The 18790-nt window shown below is 34.5% G+C and overlaps 1 protein-coding gene across 1 annotated transcript in view; it reads left to right on the top strand.

Moving 5' to 3' along the window:
* Positions 1-18790, top strand: part of PCLO (piccolo presynaptic cytomatrix protein) — a 558031-nt gene that overhangs the window by 366774 nt on the left and 172467 nt on the right. The window contains 1 exon segment of the mRNA XM_072653223.1: positions 12335-12460. Within this exon segment, the coding sequence (XP_072509324.1) occupies positions 12335-12460 (126 nt within the window).

Genomic DNA, 18790 nt, shown 5'->3' with positions numbered 1-18790 from the left:
TTCTTCTTGTTATTATGACCCTGAACTGCATGCTGTCACACAATCCCTTTTAATATCAATCTCCTCTCAGCAATCCAGTATGCTTATGAATCTTGGAATGCAAAAGCTCAGAAAACTTAAAATTTTTGGCAACCAAACTGCAGTGGAAAACATGGAGAATATCAACAGACTTTAGGCTATTGCTATTGAAAATTTGTTTACAATATACATACATCCAGAAAAAAATAAGTAGATGAGCCATGTATCAAGAGTGGAAGAAAAGATGCAGAAAAATCAAACACAGTAGTCTAATATATAATTAAACCAAGAACACAAAATCCTGGGGGAAGGATTCCCCTATTCAGCAAGAATTGATGAGAAAATTCAAAAACAGTTGAAGAGATATTAGATGGATGCCACCACATTATACCATATGCCATGATAAGTTGTAGAAGGAAACTTTTCCTAAATATAAAATGCTATATCAGATTTAAATGGAAAATTTCTTAAGGAAAGGTAGAGGTGATCCTAAAAATAAAATAGACAGATTTAAATGTTTTGTGATAAATTCAGTGCAGCTAAGAAGGGAAAATGTAAGAAAAATATTTGCATGTAATAGTGCTAAAAGTCTGACAACTAATCTGTGTTGGAAACTGATACACATATATAACCTTAAGATCCATTTTCCAATAGATAAGTGAACAAAAGACAGAAATAAGTAGTTTTCTAAAGAAAAGAAATGAAAACTACAAAGCTTTTAGAGAGAATATGAAAATTTTTGAGGTAATGCAGTGGAGGCAGGAGAATCATCATACACAATAACTGCAATAATACAAGGGAAAATGAAATTAAAATGCTTCAGGACCCAAATCAAAGATGCAACCAATCTTGAATCCTAATCCTCTCAGAAAGCTGGAGAAGCTTATGCTGTCAGTGTGTCATCTTATTTTACTTAACTGCCCTTCTTTGTTACAAAAGAAAAATTCAATTGAGAAAGATAAAAATTGGCAAATGGCTGTAACAAAAATTATTGACAAAAGATTTACTAAAAGAATGAAGATATTCCATTGATACCCCTAAAATGTTAAAAGATGTATAGCTTGACACTTGACACTCACTAGCTGTGAGACCTTGGGCAAGTCACTTAACCCCAATTGCCTCATCCTGGGTCATTTCCAGTCATCCTGATGAATATCTGGTCACTGGATTCACATGGCTCTGGAGGAGAAATGAGGATGGTGACCTGCACAGCCCTCCCTCACTCAAAACAAAGTCAAGTTCAAGTCATGTCATTATTTCTCTGATCACATGGTCTTCTTTGGCAATGAAGGACAAACATCCACAGAAGATTTATGGCAAAGGATGGATAAAAGTTTTTCAAAGTGAAAAATGATTGTGAGATTGTGATCAGCACCAGTAGAGAGAATAGCCACATCAGAGAAGCTGCATGTCCGTTGAAGTTTCCAAGGTTCATGATCTCAGCAAAATACAGGCATTTATGAACAAATCACAGTAAAACAAAACACTGAAATCTCAAAAATTTTTAATAAAATGATCATGAATGGACCTATTTTAGTTAAAAGAAAAATTAAATTTATTGTGACACATAGTACAAGGCTAGTGATGGAGCCAGTTTTTCACCAATTCAAGAATCTTTATTAATATGAAACCATCAAATATAATGTTGCTTGTAATACTTTTTATTTTAAAAATTAAATTGACTTACAAATATGAGATTTTATTTTCTTAATCAGTCAACTGGTACCATTAATAGCACCATTTTGAAAATCACTTTAAAGATTTTATCGCAAAAATAAGGATTATTTCCTTGGAATCCTCCAAGCTTTCCATGTTCTTTGAAAATACTGGCTACCTTAATACAAAATTATCCTTGTGCAGCACAGTCAAATCATTCTTAGTTTAAGTCAGAAAGTCAAGAAGATCGACATGATGCCATTATTATTACCCGAGCCCATACAACGAAGCTTGATGCTATGCACCCAGTCATATCTATTCAGAATACAGAATATAGCCACAGAGAAAAGAAAAAAATAATGCATAATGCATACATATGTGTATATATGTAATGTAATGCCATAATTGGCCTACATAAATTGGGCTTTTGATATTGAAAATTTTGATTAATAAAATATATGTGCAAGGTAGCAATAAAATATATTTATATTAATTTCATAGTTAACCTTACTGATTGCTTTGCCATTCTTTTTTGGCTCTATCTCTCCAAAAGAGCTGCTTATGTTGATGTTATAGATTTTCTTTTCTGAATAATAGTTAAATTTGGTCAAATTTTCCCATACGAATAAGCCTACAGCATGACTTTGAACTTGATTTTCAGATGTACATAATGAGTTCTACATAGATTATTGGTTCTCCTATCCTTAAAAAAAAAAATCATTCCATGAACAACAACTATTACTATTACTGCTGCTGCTACTATTACTACTACTACTACTACTACTACTACTACTACTACCAGTACCACTAATAATAATAATAACAATAATTTTAACCAATTGTTCATTCCAGGAAAGAAAGGGGCAGTGGAAGGGAGGTAATAAATAATGAAACATATACTTCCATTTTACAATTTTCTTCTTCAGGGAAGGGACAGAGTAAAAGAAAGATAGAAAAGCATCCAATGAAATGTCAAGTTAGATGAGCAGTGCCTGCATGTTCCAACATTTTAGCACCTACTATTTGCCACTAACTCTCAAAGTATTGGGGAAGAAGGCCAATCCAGAAGTGTGCTGGAACCATTTCTAACCAAAGATTATTAAGTTTTCAGATTATTAAGTTTCATTTGCACCCCAGAAATGAGCAAATGGTATTACTCAAGTCTTGATTTATTGTTTTGATGATTGTCTAGACTTAAGAAAGTGTTGGACAAAGTGTGAATATGTTTTGAGGTGTGCTGGTGAGATTTAGTAGGACCCTTTGTGAAACAATTACCACAATTTTCGTTAAGCTGATGGCAACCCTAAACTCATTTCTAAAGGGAGTTTATAGGATATCCAAGTGTTTTGTCTGTTTTCTGTTTTCTTTATGTTTGGGAGGAACCAATTTTTCCTTGGATAACTTCTTTGTTTTCTATATTTCCTTATGTGCTCTTAAATCCTTTGCATTGTTGCATGTTCTAAAGATTTGAGATTTGTTTGAGAGGAGAAAATTAGCTTCTCAGGGCCATCCCCGTGATCTTCCTGGGCCTCCATATAAGTCTGCAGACTCAAGGGAACTTTGGGAAAGAATGTTTCATTTTTCTCTCTGTGTTCTTAGCACCTAGAAGAGTTCTTGACATGAAGTAGATGCTTAATAAATGATTGTTATTGAATCAATGAGTTGTAATCAATTAGTTTTCTCTTCACTGACAAAATGGTAAATAGCTCCCTTTAGACATCAGAGTGGATAGAGCACTGGGCCCGAAGACATCTGAGTCCAAATCCAGTCTCAGAAGCTTAACGAGCTGTCTCTAGCAACCCTTTCCAAGTCAGTTGTCTTCTGTTTGCCTCACTTTCCTCAACTATAAAATGAGGATACTAACGATGCCTAACTAGAAGGGCTGTTGTGAGGGTCCCATGAAATAACGTTTCTAAAGTGCCTGGCATTGAGTAGAGCTATAGAAATACCTATTCACTTCTTTCACTGAACATTTTATCTGCCCTGGAAAGATGCACAGACTGCTATCAAGCTGATTTTTTTTCTTAAGTATGAAGAGCATCTTCCTTCAACTGAGTAAGAGAAAATTGTTTTTAACAAAAAATTTTTGTTGAAAACCACTCTACGTCCTGGTGATAAGTTCTTCTTTTTCTTTCTCTTCCCCCTCCTCTTCCTCTTCTTCTTCTCCACAGAAAATAGGAAAGAAAATATTTGACTTTAAATTATATATTTTCTAAGAACAATGCCATTCAGAGAAAAGACACTAATTTATTTTTATTAAAAACAGTCCCTTTTTGTAGTAATAATTTTATGTCAGGATGGACCAAGGTCTCTTGAATTTAAATGCAGGTAATGACAGATTGTGTCTATAAGTATAATGAATGCATCATAAAATCATAGATTTACAGCTGAAAGTAACCTGAGAGACCATTTAGTATAATATCCTCATTTTATAGATGAGGAAACTGGAACCCAGATAGGTGAAATGTCTGTAGGCCTTTCAGTATACAACTGTGCCAAGAGCATCATGGTAGCTATTTGTTTCTTAGCACTTCCCTGGTCTTCATCCTGGCCTTTTCTCAGTGCCCTTTTGTTTTGTCCTATTTTCTGTTTATGTGTGACCTCGATATATCTTGTTTTCCCCATAGTAACATATTTAAACATATATAAACTTTCTTTATATATGACCTTCCTTGACTGACTATCAGACTAGTTTGTTTACAGCGATGAGCTATAATGCAGTAGAGAATGTATTTATTTCATAAACTACTCTTTTACAGTAGTAAAGATCATTCACTGTAAGACAGGAAGATATGATATACTCTTAGGGAAAAAAGATATTAAATTTTAAGAAAGTATGGCATCACTTATGTTATTTTTCTGGCTCAAGCCCCATTCCACTGGCTTTTGCAAGTGTAGATTCATATTACCTGCAGCTGCGGTGGGAATTCTTTTGTTCTGTCTATCAACAAATCTCAATTAAACTGACAATTATCTTTCTAGTATTCACTGTTTAACTCTGGTCCTCCTTTACCCATCTCATCTCTTTTTCCCCCTTCTCATATTTTCCTTGACATATTCGTTACATTTCAAATGAAGTTAAAGCCTTTGGGGATAACACATATTCACCTAAAGTTTCATCAAATTTTATAATGGATAGGGACTGGCTCTGTGATCTCATTAGAAGGAATTCTCCAGATGAGCAAAGATAAGAGCAATGGATAAAGCAGTGGCCTTGCATTCAAGAAGATCTATGCTCAAATCTGGCTTTCAACGCTGGTTATATGACCCTAGACAAGTCACTTAAACTCTTTAAGGCTCTGCAAAATGGGGATAAGAATAAATCTCAGGGATAAATACAGGTCCCAACATTATTGTGAAGATAAAATGAGATAGTGTTTGTAATGTGTTTTATAAAGACCTACATAAATGCTAATTTATTATTACTAATACAAGTCAGCACCAACCTGAAATGTAGAGTCTTAAAGAGCCATTCAAAGCTCTAGGAAATTAAATAACATCCCTAGGTGCATATAGACAGTATATGTCAAAGGTGGGGCTTGAACCCAGACTAACTCTCTATCCATTATATCAGGAAACATGGTCATGTAATTCTTGCATATACAAAAATTTAACAGTGATTCTAGAAGACTGCATTTGCTACAGGTTTCTACCAAGAATACTTTTCCCTTGGTCACTGTGGAAATACCTTATCATAACTCCAATATATATATATGTGTGTGTGTGTGTGTGTGTGTGTGTGTGTGTATTGAACCAGATAAGTTTATATTTCTTAAGCTTGTACTCTTAACTAATTATCTGGAAGGGATCTGTACCATTAGCTTGCAGTTTCAAAACCTGGCTATACAAGAAGGAACTTTAGAAAGTGCCTTGTCCATACTTATACAGAAGAGAAAATGGAGGAAGTGTCATATTTCTGGGATCTTTTAATCATAGCCTGCATAGACAGCAGCTCTTCAGTTGGGCCTAATGAGCAGTTACATTTATGTCCAATGATACAGTGCCAGACTTAATTATCTATGTCAATAACTCAGTCAGCAGCTTTGTATTGTTTCCATGGTGTAAACAGCTACATGGAAGGCTCAGCGTTTAGCAGTGATCATTAGAGATCAATGAGTTGCAACTGAGATATCTCTAAGAGAAAAATAGCACACACACACACGTTTTGGAATGCAAATAATTTTTGTCAATAATTTTTTTTTCATTGGCTACAATGGGGAAAAATGTCTTATAAAATCAGTTATATAGTATAAGCCTCTTAGAGGAGATGATGATATAACAAAAACAGATCAAACAGTATTTTCTTCTCTGGAATTGTTTTGTTATTTGTTGTTTTAGGTTTATTAGTTTTTAACAAATACTTAACAAAGTTTGTGATGGCCATATGTATAAGTTTTCTCTCTCTCTCTTTCTCTCTCTCTCTCTCCTCTCCTTTTTCTCTCCCTCCCTCCCTCTTCCTCTCCGTTTATACAAAATAACAATAAAAGTGTGATAAATCCAAACTGAAGTAAATAATTTTCATAACCTATGTTGGTAGCAGGAGAGAGAACAGTAAAACCTATTTTTCACCCTGAACTTCCCAAGGCAACATTTATGGAAACCCATAGATAAGGAAATTATATCATTTAATGTGTCAAAAATTTATCCAGTAATATTTTGAGTGATTTTATTGTTTTTTGAATGCATTTTGTATCAAAATGTTGAGGAGCACTTGCTATTTTAATTGCTTTTTCCCCCAACAGTTAAAAATGAAATATTGTTGGATTTTGTTTTGTTTTTCTCTCTGTGGGTGGGGGAGGATAGAATTTGTCTCTCTTTAAGCTGGTTACCTGTCTGAGCAGTCATTCATAGCTTTCCTTTTAGGGGGAATGAAGGATTTTTCCAGAATTTCAAACTAAATACCTTTTGGACTGGTACTGAGGCAAGGACTCTGTTCCTTAAAACAGAATTATTAAATATAAAATGCTGATGCCCTTGTACAAGTGGTAAGGAACTGTGTGGCTAGTATGTGAATGATGCTTAAGAAGTTCATACAAAGTTCAGCTTTGTCAGAAGAATATAACCCTATCTAAACCTATGCTAAATATGTACACGTTTACTCCTGTCATCAAATTATATAAACACTTTATAGGTTTCTACATGGAGGAATGAGATGAATTTTAATGGTTTTCTTCATGCTGTGAGCTTATGAAATTATTCCTTTATGTGGTTACCTATCTTCCAACCAGTGGAAAGACATTCAGATACAAATTTCAGGAATCTCTTCTTTATATTGAAGGCAATTTACAGAAAGCTATAGAATAAATCTCGCCAGCACGCAGCAGGGTATCTCTTTGTACAAACCGGAGTACATGACTATCGTTTAGTGACACAACACATTTTGAGCTTTTTATACACTGTACCAAAAAGAGCATGTTTTCAAATATTCTCCTTTTATTTTTCTTTTGTATCTGCATCCTTCAATGAATGGAATTTTTTTAGATGATTTTTTTTCTGCATTTCACCTGGATGCACTATTAATAGCCACATATCATTTCACTCATAATTATTTTGATACATGTTATGAACCTTTCTCATTATTCTTGTCAGCTTATCTTGTGATGAGTTGCAAATGTGGCAACTAAGAATAAAGGAGTTTTTTCCCAAAAACTGGGATCTCAGGCGCAAAGTTGATCAAATTCAATTGGATATTCTTCATTCTTCACTTACCCCCTATGTGGACATACTGGGTTACCATAAATATTTGAAGGAATTCCTTCTGAGTTTTCAATGGATTGAGGATGAGGCAGGATGGAGGTAAATTCCATTTCTTGGCAATAAATAGTTCATAGTATATACTTAATCATTTTGATAATAGGAATACCTTTAATTTTACGCAGCACTTTAATTTTTCAAAGTGTTTTCATGTATTTTCATATCTCACTTGATATCCTACAACAATGATGTGAGATTGATAGATCCAATATTATACTTACTATATAGACATGACAATAAGACCCGAAGTAGCATGGCATTTTGAAATCTGATTCTGTTTACTGGGTATTATCTGTGGAACCTTAACAAAGTCATTTGAACTTCCTATGCCTCACTTTCCTCAGACCCTTGCAGGAGCATCCCCTTTTTTTTATAGTTCTTAATTCTTTAGAACACAGCATCCTGTCTGGTTAATAGGAGTAACAGATTAAACAATGATTTACCAAGCAGCACGTTTGCTTTCTATGTCATAGTGAAAGAATTTATCAAAAACAAATTAAGCTCCCCACTGTAATTGCTGTATTTCTTTCATAGTAAATTAATAACTTCACCTAGACTGGGGATAAGAATTGTGAGGAGTCTATCATAATGACTGAAATATGATATTGTGAGAGCCTGGTACAAGATGGTGACTCTGGTGATGGATAAAGATGGGAGGTCTTGTAGTTCAATGAAAAGAGTATTAGATTTAGAGCCAGAGCCAGAGTTGAAATCCCAGCTCTGCCACTTAATCAACAGTGAGACTGCTTACTTAATCTCTCTGAGCCTGAATTTCCTATTATGTGAAAGAAGAGGGCTTGGCTAGCTGACTTCTGAAGTCTCATTCTGTGAAATGCAACGCAAGAGGCATCCTGGGGGAAGAATAGAGAGGATTTGGTGACTGATTATTGATAAGGTGACAGAGGGAAAGAGGGAGACAAAGATGAACTAATGCTGTCTAACCAAGAGGACTAGAAGAATGATAATTTCACTCATGGAAATAAGGAAATCTCAAGAAGGAGCTGGATTAAATTAAATTCAACAATCATGTCTTCAACCTCCACAGTGTATGAGGAAATATACTATGGTAGGCACTGGGTTCATAGAAAGACAGTGACAAACACTCATCTGCCATGGACCTTACATTCTCTTGAGGGATATAACCTACAGACATATAAGTAAATACAAATTAATCTTAGGAGGGAAAGAATGCTAGTGTGTTTCCCCCAGAAGTGACCTATGAGCTGAGCCTTGGAAGAAGCTAGGTATTCTAAGAGGCTAAGGGGAGGAGGGAGTATATTCTAGACTCAGGGAAAGGCTGAATTTGAGGAACTTCTTAAGGTTTCTGTTCCTAACAACACCAGACTAACCACAACTCATACCAGCCCTTATTATTTTCCTTTGTTTTACCTATCGTGGAGAACTGTACCTTAATGTCACCTTTGTTAAGCTTGCAATATTTCCCTTTCCTGCTCATTTCTTTAGTCTCCACAAGGAAGGAGTTAGGGAAGAAATCTGGCTGTAGTTTCTTAGATACCTAGTCTGACTGATTGTTAAGAGACATCTCTTATTGGGGAATAGTTATGTATTGCCACGTTAAACAACTACCTCTGCATTACCCCTCCCATCCCGGTGTCCTATCAGTTGGGTCGCAAGTTAATTCTTCCACATGGATATTTCAACATCCCTTTAGACATGAAGACAAATGTTACATATGTATGGTCGCTGTTAAAAAGAGTCCATGTATTTTATTATATGGACTGTATATGAATAACTTCATTCTACCACATTCATGGTTAGTTTTGTCCAGGTATGGAATAAAGATTTAGAGTTTGCAACTGAACATTAGATTAGTAAAGTATTTCTCTTTTTAGAAACCCTAATTTATAGAATCAACACTGGCATTTGGGAAAGCATATCATATCACTTTAATGTAGTAGTAATTACAGCTTATTTAAACTAATGGACTTACTGGAGTTTTATGTGTCTTTAAAGGGATTTTTTTTTCATTTTTCCAGGTTTTATTGATAGTCTTTTAAAAAACATTTGTTATTTCATGATGTGTCTCCTACACTTTAGCAATATAACTTTCTCCTTGTATAATAAGTAAATATAATCAAGCAAAACCAATCCAAACCGTGGCCATGTTTAATAGCACATATCTTATTCTACATTTACTGTCTACCTTGTTAATGATAAAAGCTAGGAAGCATGATTCATTGTCCTGATCTGAAGTCACAGTTATGACTGTAATGACTAGAATTTTTAACCTTTCAAAGTTTCCTTTATATTGTTTGATAATTATGACAGTCGGGCAGCTGTTTCTGCTTATCTTCCTCTGTGTTAGTCTTCCCAAGTACCCCCCAAATCTTTAATGTTCATTATTTTTTATGGTGTAATAATATTCATTATATTTTTATAATCACAGTTTGTTCAACTATTTTCCAACTGATTTACAATTACATTGCTTCCAGTTTTTTCCTACAAAAAATGATTATAAACATTTCAGCATATGTAAGTACTAGTATCAGTATGTCAGACCACATATATGCCTTCAAGTATTTGAAGGACTAGCTTGAAAATGGTTTATCAATGCTGTTTTCTTTTTGCATCCCTGTTACTTCTCAGAGGCTGCCCTTCTCCCCCTCTCTTATCCCTCCCTTTTAACAAGTCAAACAAAACAAATCAACACAATAGCTGCATCAGAAAATGTATGAATCACTCTGCACCAACACTGTACCATCTCTCTGCTAAGGAGACAAGTTTGACTATTGGTTAGTCATCTGAAGTCACAACTGGTTATTGCTTTAGTCAAAGTTCTAAGGCTGTTCAATGTTGTTTTTCATTACCTTGCAATGAACATCATATAAATTGCTCTGTATAAGTACACATATGTCTTCTAAAATTTCTCGGAATTTCTGTTCATAATTTGAAGACCTGGAACATGAAAAGGGATTTGAACTCTTGACTCTAGATAGAACAACTAAGTGCAAAAGTTAGGAATTACCAGGAAGAATATAGGAAAAATTTCCTAAGAATTGTTTTGTCTATAAGTGTGATGGGTTAGATTGGAAGGTATTGAATTTTCCACCCTCGTCTACTTTTGGTTCTGTCCTCTTCAGAGAAGGAAAATCACTCTATTACCTCTCCTCCCTCCCAACCCAATAGATCATTTCTTCCCTCACCTACCCCTAAAGTCTTGTCTAACATCCCTTCAAATCTTAATATTCTCTGATTCTATACTTAATTAATTCTGAGGTATTTTCAGGTTTTTCCACAAAAGGCTTATACGTGGGAATTTATTTGTCATCAAAGTGCTTTTTTAATTTGGGAAAAGTAAGCCTTTAAAAGATGAGTTGTTTTTAAAGGAACTGAACAGGGTTTTTAATTTACTTGTTGAAAAACAACTGGATATGAAATCAGGAGACCAGGGTTCAATTCTGAGCTCTGCCATTTACTAGCTGTGTGATCTTATGTGAGTCACTTCTCTGAGGTATAGCAAGGATCAAAAAAGGGGTAAAAACCAACCAATAGATGTAAAGCACTTTGAAATTTTAAAACTATATGATATTAGTTTTCCTTATTTTTATAGCTGAGGCAAGCCAGAAATTTTATAAAAAGGGGATAGAATTAAAACACTCATATTTTGTCTACAGATATCTTTTTTTGGCATCTTTGCTACCATTTAAATGGTGCCTTCTAATATTTTCAAATTTAGTTAATATTTAAATTTTATAATAAAAATAAATCAGGTAACTGCAATCCTATATATACTTGTAAATTATGTGCTAAAATTAAAGAGTGAACTTAAAGTTGACAATTTAATAATATATACCCTATAGGAAGTAGTGTCCAATTGCAAACATTTCTTCTGTCTAACTTATCTCTGATCTGCTACTTGTGCTTACCTCTAGTATAGATCCATTCTCTTCCTTAAGATATAATATAATTAATTGTCTTTAAGAAGAATATTTTAGACTGCCTTGAAATAAATGCCATGAAAACAACTACACTTGAACTGATATTCATAATAGGGAAACAATTATGAGAAAAATTCATGAATTGGAACTGTATTTATATATTTATTATTAATCATGTGTATTTACATATTTAAATGAATCAGCTTATATTCATGAAGTAGCTTTGTGGTGCAAGAGATTGAGAGCAGTTCCTGAAGACAATATCTGGGTTTAAATCCTACCTCAGACATTTACTAGCTTTGTGATCCTGAGCAAGTCATTTAACTTCTCCCTGCTTCAGTTTCTTCATCTGTAAAATGGGGATAATGTAACTCACAGGGTTGTTGTACAGATCAAATGAAATAACATTTAAAGTGCTTTGTAAATCGCATAGTGCTCTAAGCATGGCTGACATTTGCAAATAATTATCCTTCCCCATAGCACTATAAGCAGAACCTTCAAAAAAATTGCTGCTAGATTTTACTTTCATACAATCCCCTAAGAATAACACAGGTATAAATGCATTAATTTTTGAAGAGATTGGAGCTATAATCTATCAAATAAGACTTCTTTCTCTTTGATTGCCCACCTAGGTTATGCATTTAGATTCAGACATGATAAAATTTGGTTGTTCATTTTTAATGTAGCCCTACTACTCAGCTACCTGGGAACTGGGGAAATGCTCAGAAAAGTCCATAAATATATCCCAAAGTCATTGAAATAATAACCGAATATTTTCATGGTATCTAACTACAGCTTATTTGTGTATAGATACCTATATAAGATAGTGTCTTGCATGTAATCAGAGCTTAATAAATGTTTGTTGGATTGGAATGGTTTGCATACTATCTGTATACGTTATATGACTGTTAATGTCTAAATTCATAGAACTTTATTCATTATCTCTCTGATAGGTCACCTTAATTCTTAATTATTACAGCTTCCAATATCTATTTTTTTTTAAATAGGTAATGGGTTAGGCATCAGAATAGTAGGTGGCAAAGAAATCCCAGGAAGCAGTGGAGAAATTGGAGCCTATATTGCCAAGATCCTCCCTGGTGGAAGTGCAGAGCAGACAGGAAAGCTAATTGAAGGTAAGACAAAACAATTAAGTTAAAATTCCAGAAATAAAGAATTTACATACAAATTGCATACATCATTAATTTGGTATATGAGTTTTAATGGCATATCATTCACTTTGTCTTGGTTATTTATTTATTTAACCAAATGATATTTATTCTATTTTGGATTCTTAAAATTTCTACCGATATTACTATATTCTGTTTTCAATTTCATTTTTTTTTTCATTTTGGTGACTTGTTAGCCATTTGAAAGTCCTCGTTTACTTGGACAAATCTAGTTGTTCCAAGGTGTTTGTGCTTTGTGAAAATTTTTCCAAAATAGTTTGGGTTAGGCCATTGACTGATATTTCCGTAAGGACCAAGAAGAAGCAAATTACTATTAACATTGCAACAGCAACAAATATGTGGCAATTTAGGAGCTAAAAAAAGCCAGGTACTTATTGATTCTTCCAGTTTTAGAGCACAATCTACCTCATTATATATTTAGAAACTTCAAGTTATGATGAACTTTACAGGATGTAGTTAATGGTCCTTTAAATATGTATTTCTTTTCATTTTTTCTTTTTAGAACAATTTAGCTGGATTCTGAAAACATTAGGTGTTGATTTCCAATTGCTACCTAGTAGAAAATTAGCCATCTTTTGCATTCACAAAGCACACAATACATCAGCTTTTGGTTCTCAGTAACAAATATTAGTCATCTCAGATGCCTTTTTATACTTTACTAGTTATTTCCATAATTTTTTTCCCTGTTGTAATTTGTCGCTTAGTGGAAACTTACTTATGGATTTTCCTAACACTATTTTTCCTCAAAATAAAACTTAACATCATCTTCGCAGAATGGGTATAATTTGAATCCATCTGTCTGGTTCAGTTCCAAGTGACAATGAGAAGTTGCTGGGAGGGAGACAGTTCCTGTGATGATAGAAATGAACTAGAAACAGTCTTTGGGCAAATCTTTTAATTCTTAACTAGCTGTAGAGCACTTAAGTAGAAAGAGATAACTAATAAGGTGTTAGTAAGATAAGAACATGTTAGACCCAATAAACAAGGCCAACTCTAAACAGCTGAGACTAGTAATCTGAGGTTAGGGTTGTTCAATTCCATTACCTATTGGTTTGTATTCTCTTGCTTTGTCATTTAAGAATGCAGACTAGCTGCATTGAATTAGACCACATGTTAAGGATTTGTATGCTGTGATCTTTTTCATGTTGACATGGTCTGAAAAGAAATTGGCTATGGCAAATATGTTATAAATCAACCATGACAGAAGTTTGATTGACATTTTCCATCACTGCACAATTTCTCGTTGCCTTTTCAGCCTGAAAGATTGTAAAATGAATTCCAACTCTATATAGCTGATTGTGAAGGTGTATAATATTTGGAAATTATTTGTTTACATAGAATACTGAGTAGTTAAAATAGAAATATAGTTGGTCTTTTTTTTAGTCACATGATGATTCCAAGATTGCAACAGTTTTAATTTAATTGTAGGAAGTAGAGATTAAAAATAACTATAAATATTAAGTTGGTCAGTAACCACTTATTAAGTACCTCCTGTGTGACAGTCACTACAGTAAGAGCTGTGGATATAAACAAGCAAAAGACAGTCCTTGTCCTCAAGAAAATGACAAATTGATGGGGGAGACACCATGCAAACAAATATGTACAAATAAGCTATATATAGGAAAAATAAGAAACAATTGATATAGGAAAGGCACTAGAAATAAGAGGCATTGGGAAAGGCTTCTGGTAGAAAGTGAAATTTTAGGTGGTACTTGAATGAAGCTGGGGAAGTCAGGAGGTAAAAATAAGGAAGGCAAACATTCCAAGCATGGAGGACAGCCAGAGAAAATGCCCAGAGCCAAAAAATGAAGTATATTGTTTGTGAACACCAAGGAAGCCAGTATCACTAGTTCAAAGCGTACTTGGAGGTAGGGGAACGGGAGGCTTATAAGGTATAAGAAAACTGGAAAAGTGGATGGGGCTGGGGAATAGAGCTAGACTTTGAATGACTTTGAACACCAAATGGAGGATTTTTTTTATATTTGATCACAAAAGTGATAGTCACTGGAATTTACTGAGTTGAGGCTGTGATGTGGTCAGACCTATTGCTTTAGGAAAATCACTTGGATGGCTAGATGACTAAATGGAGGGTGGGCTGGAGGAAGGAGACACTTGAGACAGACCAGGCAGAAGGCTATTGCAATAGTCCAGATTCGAGATGATGAAGGTCTGTACTGGGATGGTGGAAGTGGCAGAGGAGAGACAGGAACTTATTGGAGAGGTGCTGCAAAAAATAGGCCTTGGCAACAGATTGAATATGGAGGAAGGATGAGAGATGGTTTAGAGGCCGAGAATGAGACCTAGTCTACAAGCTTGGGGGACTGTTTTCTCCTCCCAATACAGAAGAGACAAGCAAATTATAATTAAAATGATTAAGATTTTACAAACTTACTTCAGATTCTTCGGATATGGTTGAAAGTTTCCGACATCATTTTATATGTGGGATTAGAAGTCTCATATAAGTGGAACTACAAGTACTAGAACTTTTTTGCATCATTTTCAAATAAATTCTTATTCAAAAGCAGGGAGTTAGAAATTTTGAAATGAAGCCAATTTTTGTTCAAAACCTTTTGTTCATCACTTGTCTTCAAGCTCCTTGAGAGCAGCGATTGGTTTTTGCCTTTCTTTGTGTCTCCAGTACTACTCCAGCGCAGTACATGGTACATAGTAGGCACTTAATAAATGTTTATTGACATTGGAAAAGATTGAAAAAAGAAAAGATTTCCGTCAAATTTGAGATTACTCTTTTTTATGTTGATAAAATTACCCCAAATAGACATGTAGCATATAGTTACATATAGTTAGCACATAGTTTTATACCAGTTCCTAAGTAATTATGATTTCTAATAATTGCTATTTCTACTTTCATATGTGTGTGGGGTGGTAAGGTGTACTGTGAAGGAATTGACTCAAAAGATAAGCACAGAAATGAAGAGAAATTTGTATTCCTCACTCAGCAGTTACAATTTATGATTATAAGTGGAAATAATAAACAGAAATACAGAAGTTATTTTGCTATGGAAAGCTTATTTTGAAATAATGTGTTTAATAAAGACCTTGTTTAATATAAAGAGCACAGGAATTGTATTAGAAGCTTTTTATCCTTTCAGTCTCACAACCTAGGCCTGGAGGCAGGGAGAACTGAATTCAAATTTAGCCTCAGACACTTAATAGCCATGTGACCTTGGGCAGGTAACTTAACGTCTGTATTCCTCAGTTTCTTCATCTGTAAGGGGGGGTATAATAATAACATTTTCCTTCCAGGGTTATTCTGAGGACAGAATGAGATATATTTGCAAAATGCTTTGCAAACCTGAAAGCTCATTACATAGAATTATCATTATTATTAAATTCTTATTATCTATCACCTAATTTCTTTGAAACTTTACTTTTCACCTGTAAATTGAAGATCTTAGATGGATTACTCAGCGATATTTTGGAATTTGCCATTTTATTATTAGTTAAAATGATTCTTTCTTGTTCATTTTTTCTCCTATATCTTTTCATGTAAATTTGCTGTTACATAAATTATTGAATAAGAATGGTAATGCTTGATGTGTCATACTATAAAACTTCATAAAAATGTATTTCTAATGTTAAAAAAGTACTCTGGATATATCTATGATTTTATTTTTGCCTTTCAGTTTTAAAGGCTTACATTATCCATTTTCCCTTGACACTATATAAAGTTTAAGTGCATATTATTTTACCATCATATAAATCTAACTTGATTTTGCAACAGTGTCTTTGTGGTATTTAATAAAACAAACCTACTTTATGAATTCACTTTCCATCTAAAGTTGGAATCAGTAAACATTGATAGTGCTTTAATTTGTGAAAGTGAAGAACAAGGATGACCATATAAGAGAAAATTTGAAAAATCAATGATCAAGTTCTCTAGTCCAAATGATACTTTGTTTCCTATCTATCTCAGGCAGCTTGGAAGTGACAGAAACTTCTACCTTGAGCATTTAGCCTCCTGCTAAAACATCAACAACTTCAAAGTCAATTTATACTTGAAGATGATGGTTGCTATTTTTCTTTAATGGTAATATCCCAACACTATTGGAACATGTTACATTTTTTGTGCAGATAATGATGGAGCTGATATGGAGGTGATTACCATCTGGAACCAAAGAGTAGGTTGTTTGCTATTTAAGACATCAAAAAACTCTCAATCCTCCCACCTCTGAAGGGGTTACCCCTAATGCCTTGCACGGTACCTAGCACAACTTAAGTATTTCATAAATTGTCAATTGATTGATGTTGGATTGAGTAGTCTGAATATGGGAATTGCTGATTTGCTACGAAATGTTAAAAGACTAAAAGTCTAAACTGAAAAAAGTGGGGAGGAGGAACAGTAGACTACATGGTTAGAGCTATTGCTTTTTCATGTCATGTTTTTCAGATGGCAAATTCTTTTATAAAATTCTACACTCAAAACTAATTTTCAAATTGTTGAATAAGACCTGCTTTTTTTTCTAATTGAACAAACATGATTCATTGATAGTCAACGTCTACTACATGCTCACAACCTCATATATATTCTGAGGGAGAAGGAAGAGAAAGGAAGGAAGGAATAGATGTGGTTGTAGCAAGGACATATGAGAGTTGGTGGAATGAAAAGAGTTCCTCATCCATTTTTTTTTATCTATCCTTGCAGAGAGGAAATATACAGGGGGGGAGGCAGAAGTGTGCATACATTTGTAGGAAAGGGAGTTACCTTCCCGTGATCATATGGGCTCTGGAAACTTTGGCAGAAATAGACTAATTAAGGATTGGTGTGAGGAAGAGAGGAAAGATTTCCCATCGATGACTGGGAAAAGTAGAGGCAGAGAGATGTTGAAAGACAAATGGTTAGAATTGCCTGAGGCAAGACAAGAGCTATGGACAGATGGCAGCAGCCTCCTGCAGAACCATGTTGAAAGAAACAAGCTGGTAAACAGGAGGCAGCAAAGGCTGAGAGCCAAGATAAGGGCGGCTCACATGAACTGGTCCCAGGACCCATGCTAGCATTGAATCTAGAGGTGTCATCTCTTGCTGTTATAAGTCTTAGAAGAGATTGTTTCCCAAACAGTAAGAGACTGAAACAGGAGTTTTCCACAAGGGAATGCTGCCTATAATTAGGTGGGTTTAGGTTCAATTATGTTGGTAGCCTCAGTTGCTTTTTGGAGGAAAATGAAGACCTGTAAAGGAGAATATGAACTAAATTCAGGGAAAATATTGGACAGGGATAAGCCAAAGAGTGTGGTTTTGAGAAGTATCCAGGGTATGATCTTGGATCTATGTAAGTTCAAAACTGTTTCTTTGAGCCATGGGGTTCCATATTTTCATTCAAATTCTTTAAGCACAATTTGTGTTATGGAGCTGGGAGTTGGAGGACTGTATCTTTCCTTCTCAAGATGTCTCATTCTAATTTATGACTTGGATTTATTTTTATTAAATATATAGTAATCAGTCATCAATTTGTAAATGTAGATTAATGAATTTCTAAGTGTCAAAGACTGATTTTTATATTGTATAGTCATGGATAGATGCTGAAGTTATAAAAGATAAGGATTGTTTGAAAGAACTTAGCATGTTTTACATGGAGAAGAGAAGGCATGACACACCTTTCTTCATGTATTTCATGTCATGTCATGTCATGTGTACAACCTTTTTCTACTTAGCCCTGGGGGAAGAACTAGGGTCAATGAATGGAAATTGCAAAGAATCAAATTTAAGTTTGCTATTAGCAAAAACTCTGTTTTTTTTTAATTAATTAATTTATAGTTTACAATATTCACTTCCACAATATTTTGAGTTCCAAATTTTCTCCCCATCTCTCCCCTCCCCCTACCCCAAGACAAAGTGCATTCTGATTACCTCTTCCCCCATCCTGCCCTCCTTTCTATCACAATCCCCCCCTCTCTTATCTCCTTCCCTTCTATTTGCTTCTAGGGCAAGATAGATTTCTATACCCCATTGCCTGTATGTCTCATTTTCCAGTTGCATATAAAAAAAATTTTTAGCATCCATTTTTAAAACATTGAGTTTCAAATTCTCTCCCTTCCTCCCTCCCCACCCTCCCTCCCCATCCTCATTGAGAGGGCAAGTAGTTTGATATATGTTATATATGTGTAGTCATACAAAACACTTTCATAACAGTCATGTTATGAAAGACTAACTATATTTCCCTCCATCCTATCCTGCCCCCTCATTTACTCTATTCTCTCTTTTGACCCTGCTCCTCCTCAAAATTGTTTACTTCTTATTACCTACTCCTCCCATTTTCCC

Source organism: Notamacropus eugenii, chromosome 3, assembly GCF_028372415.1.
Source record: "Notamacropus eugenii isolate mMacEug1 chromosome 3, mMacEug1.pri_v2, whole genome shotgun sequence".
NCBI lineage: Eukaryota > Metazoa > Chordata > Mammalia > Diprotodontia > Macropodidae > Notamacropus > Notamacropus eugenii.
Note: the sequence above shows the minus strand (reverse complement) of the source record. Positions and strands in the feature narration are given on the sequence as shown.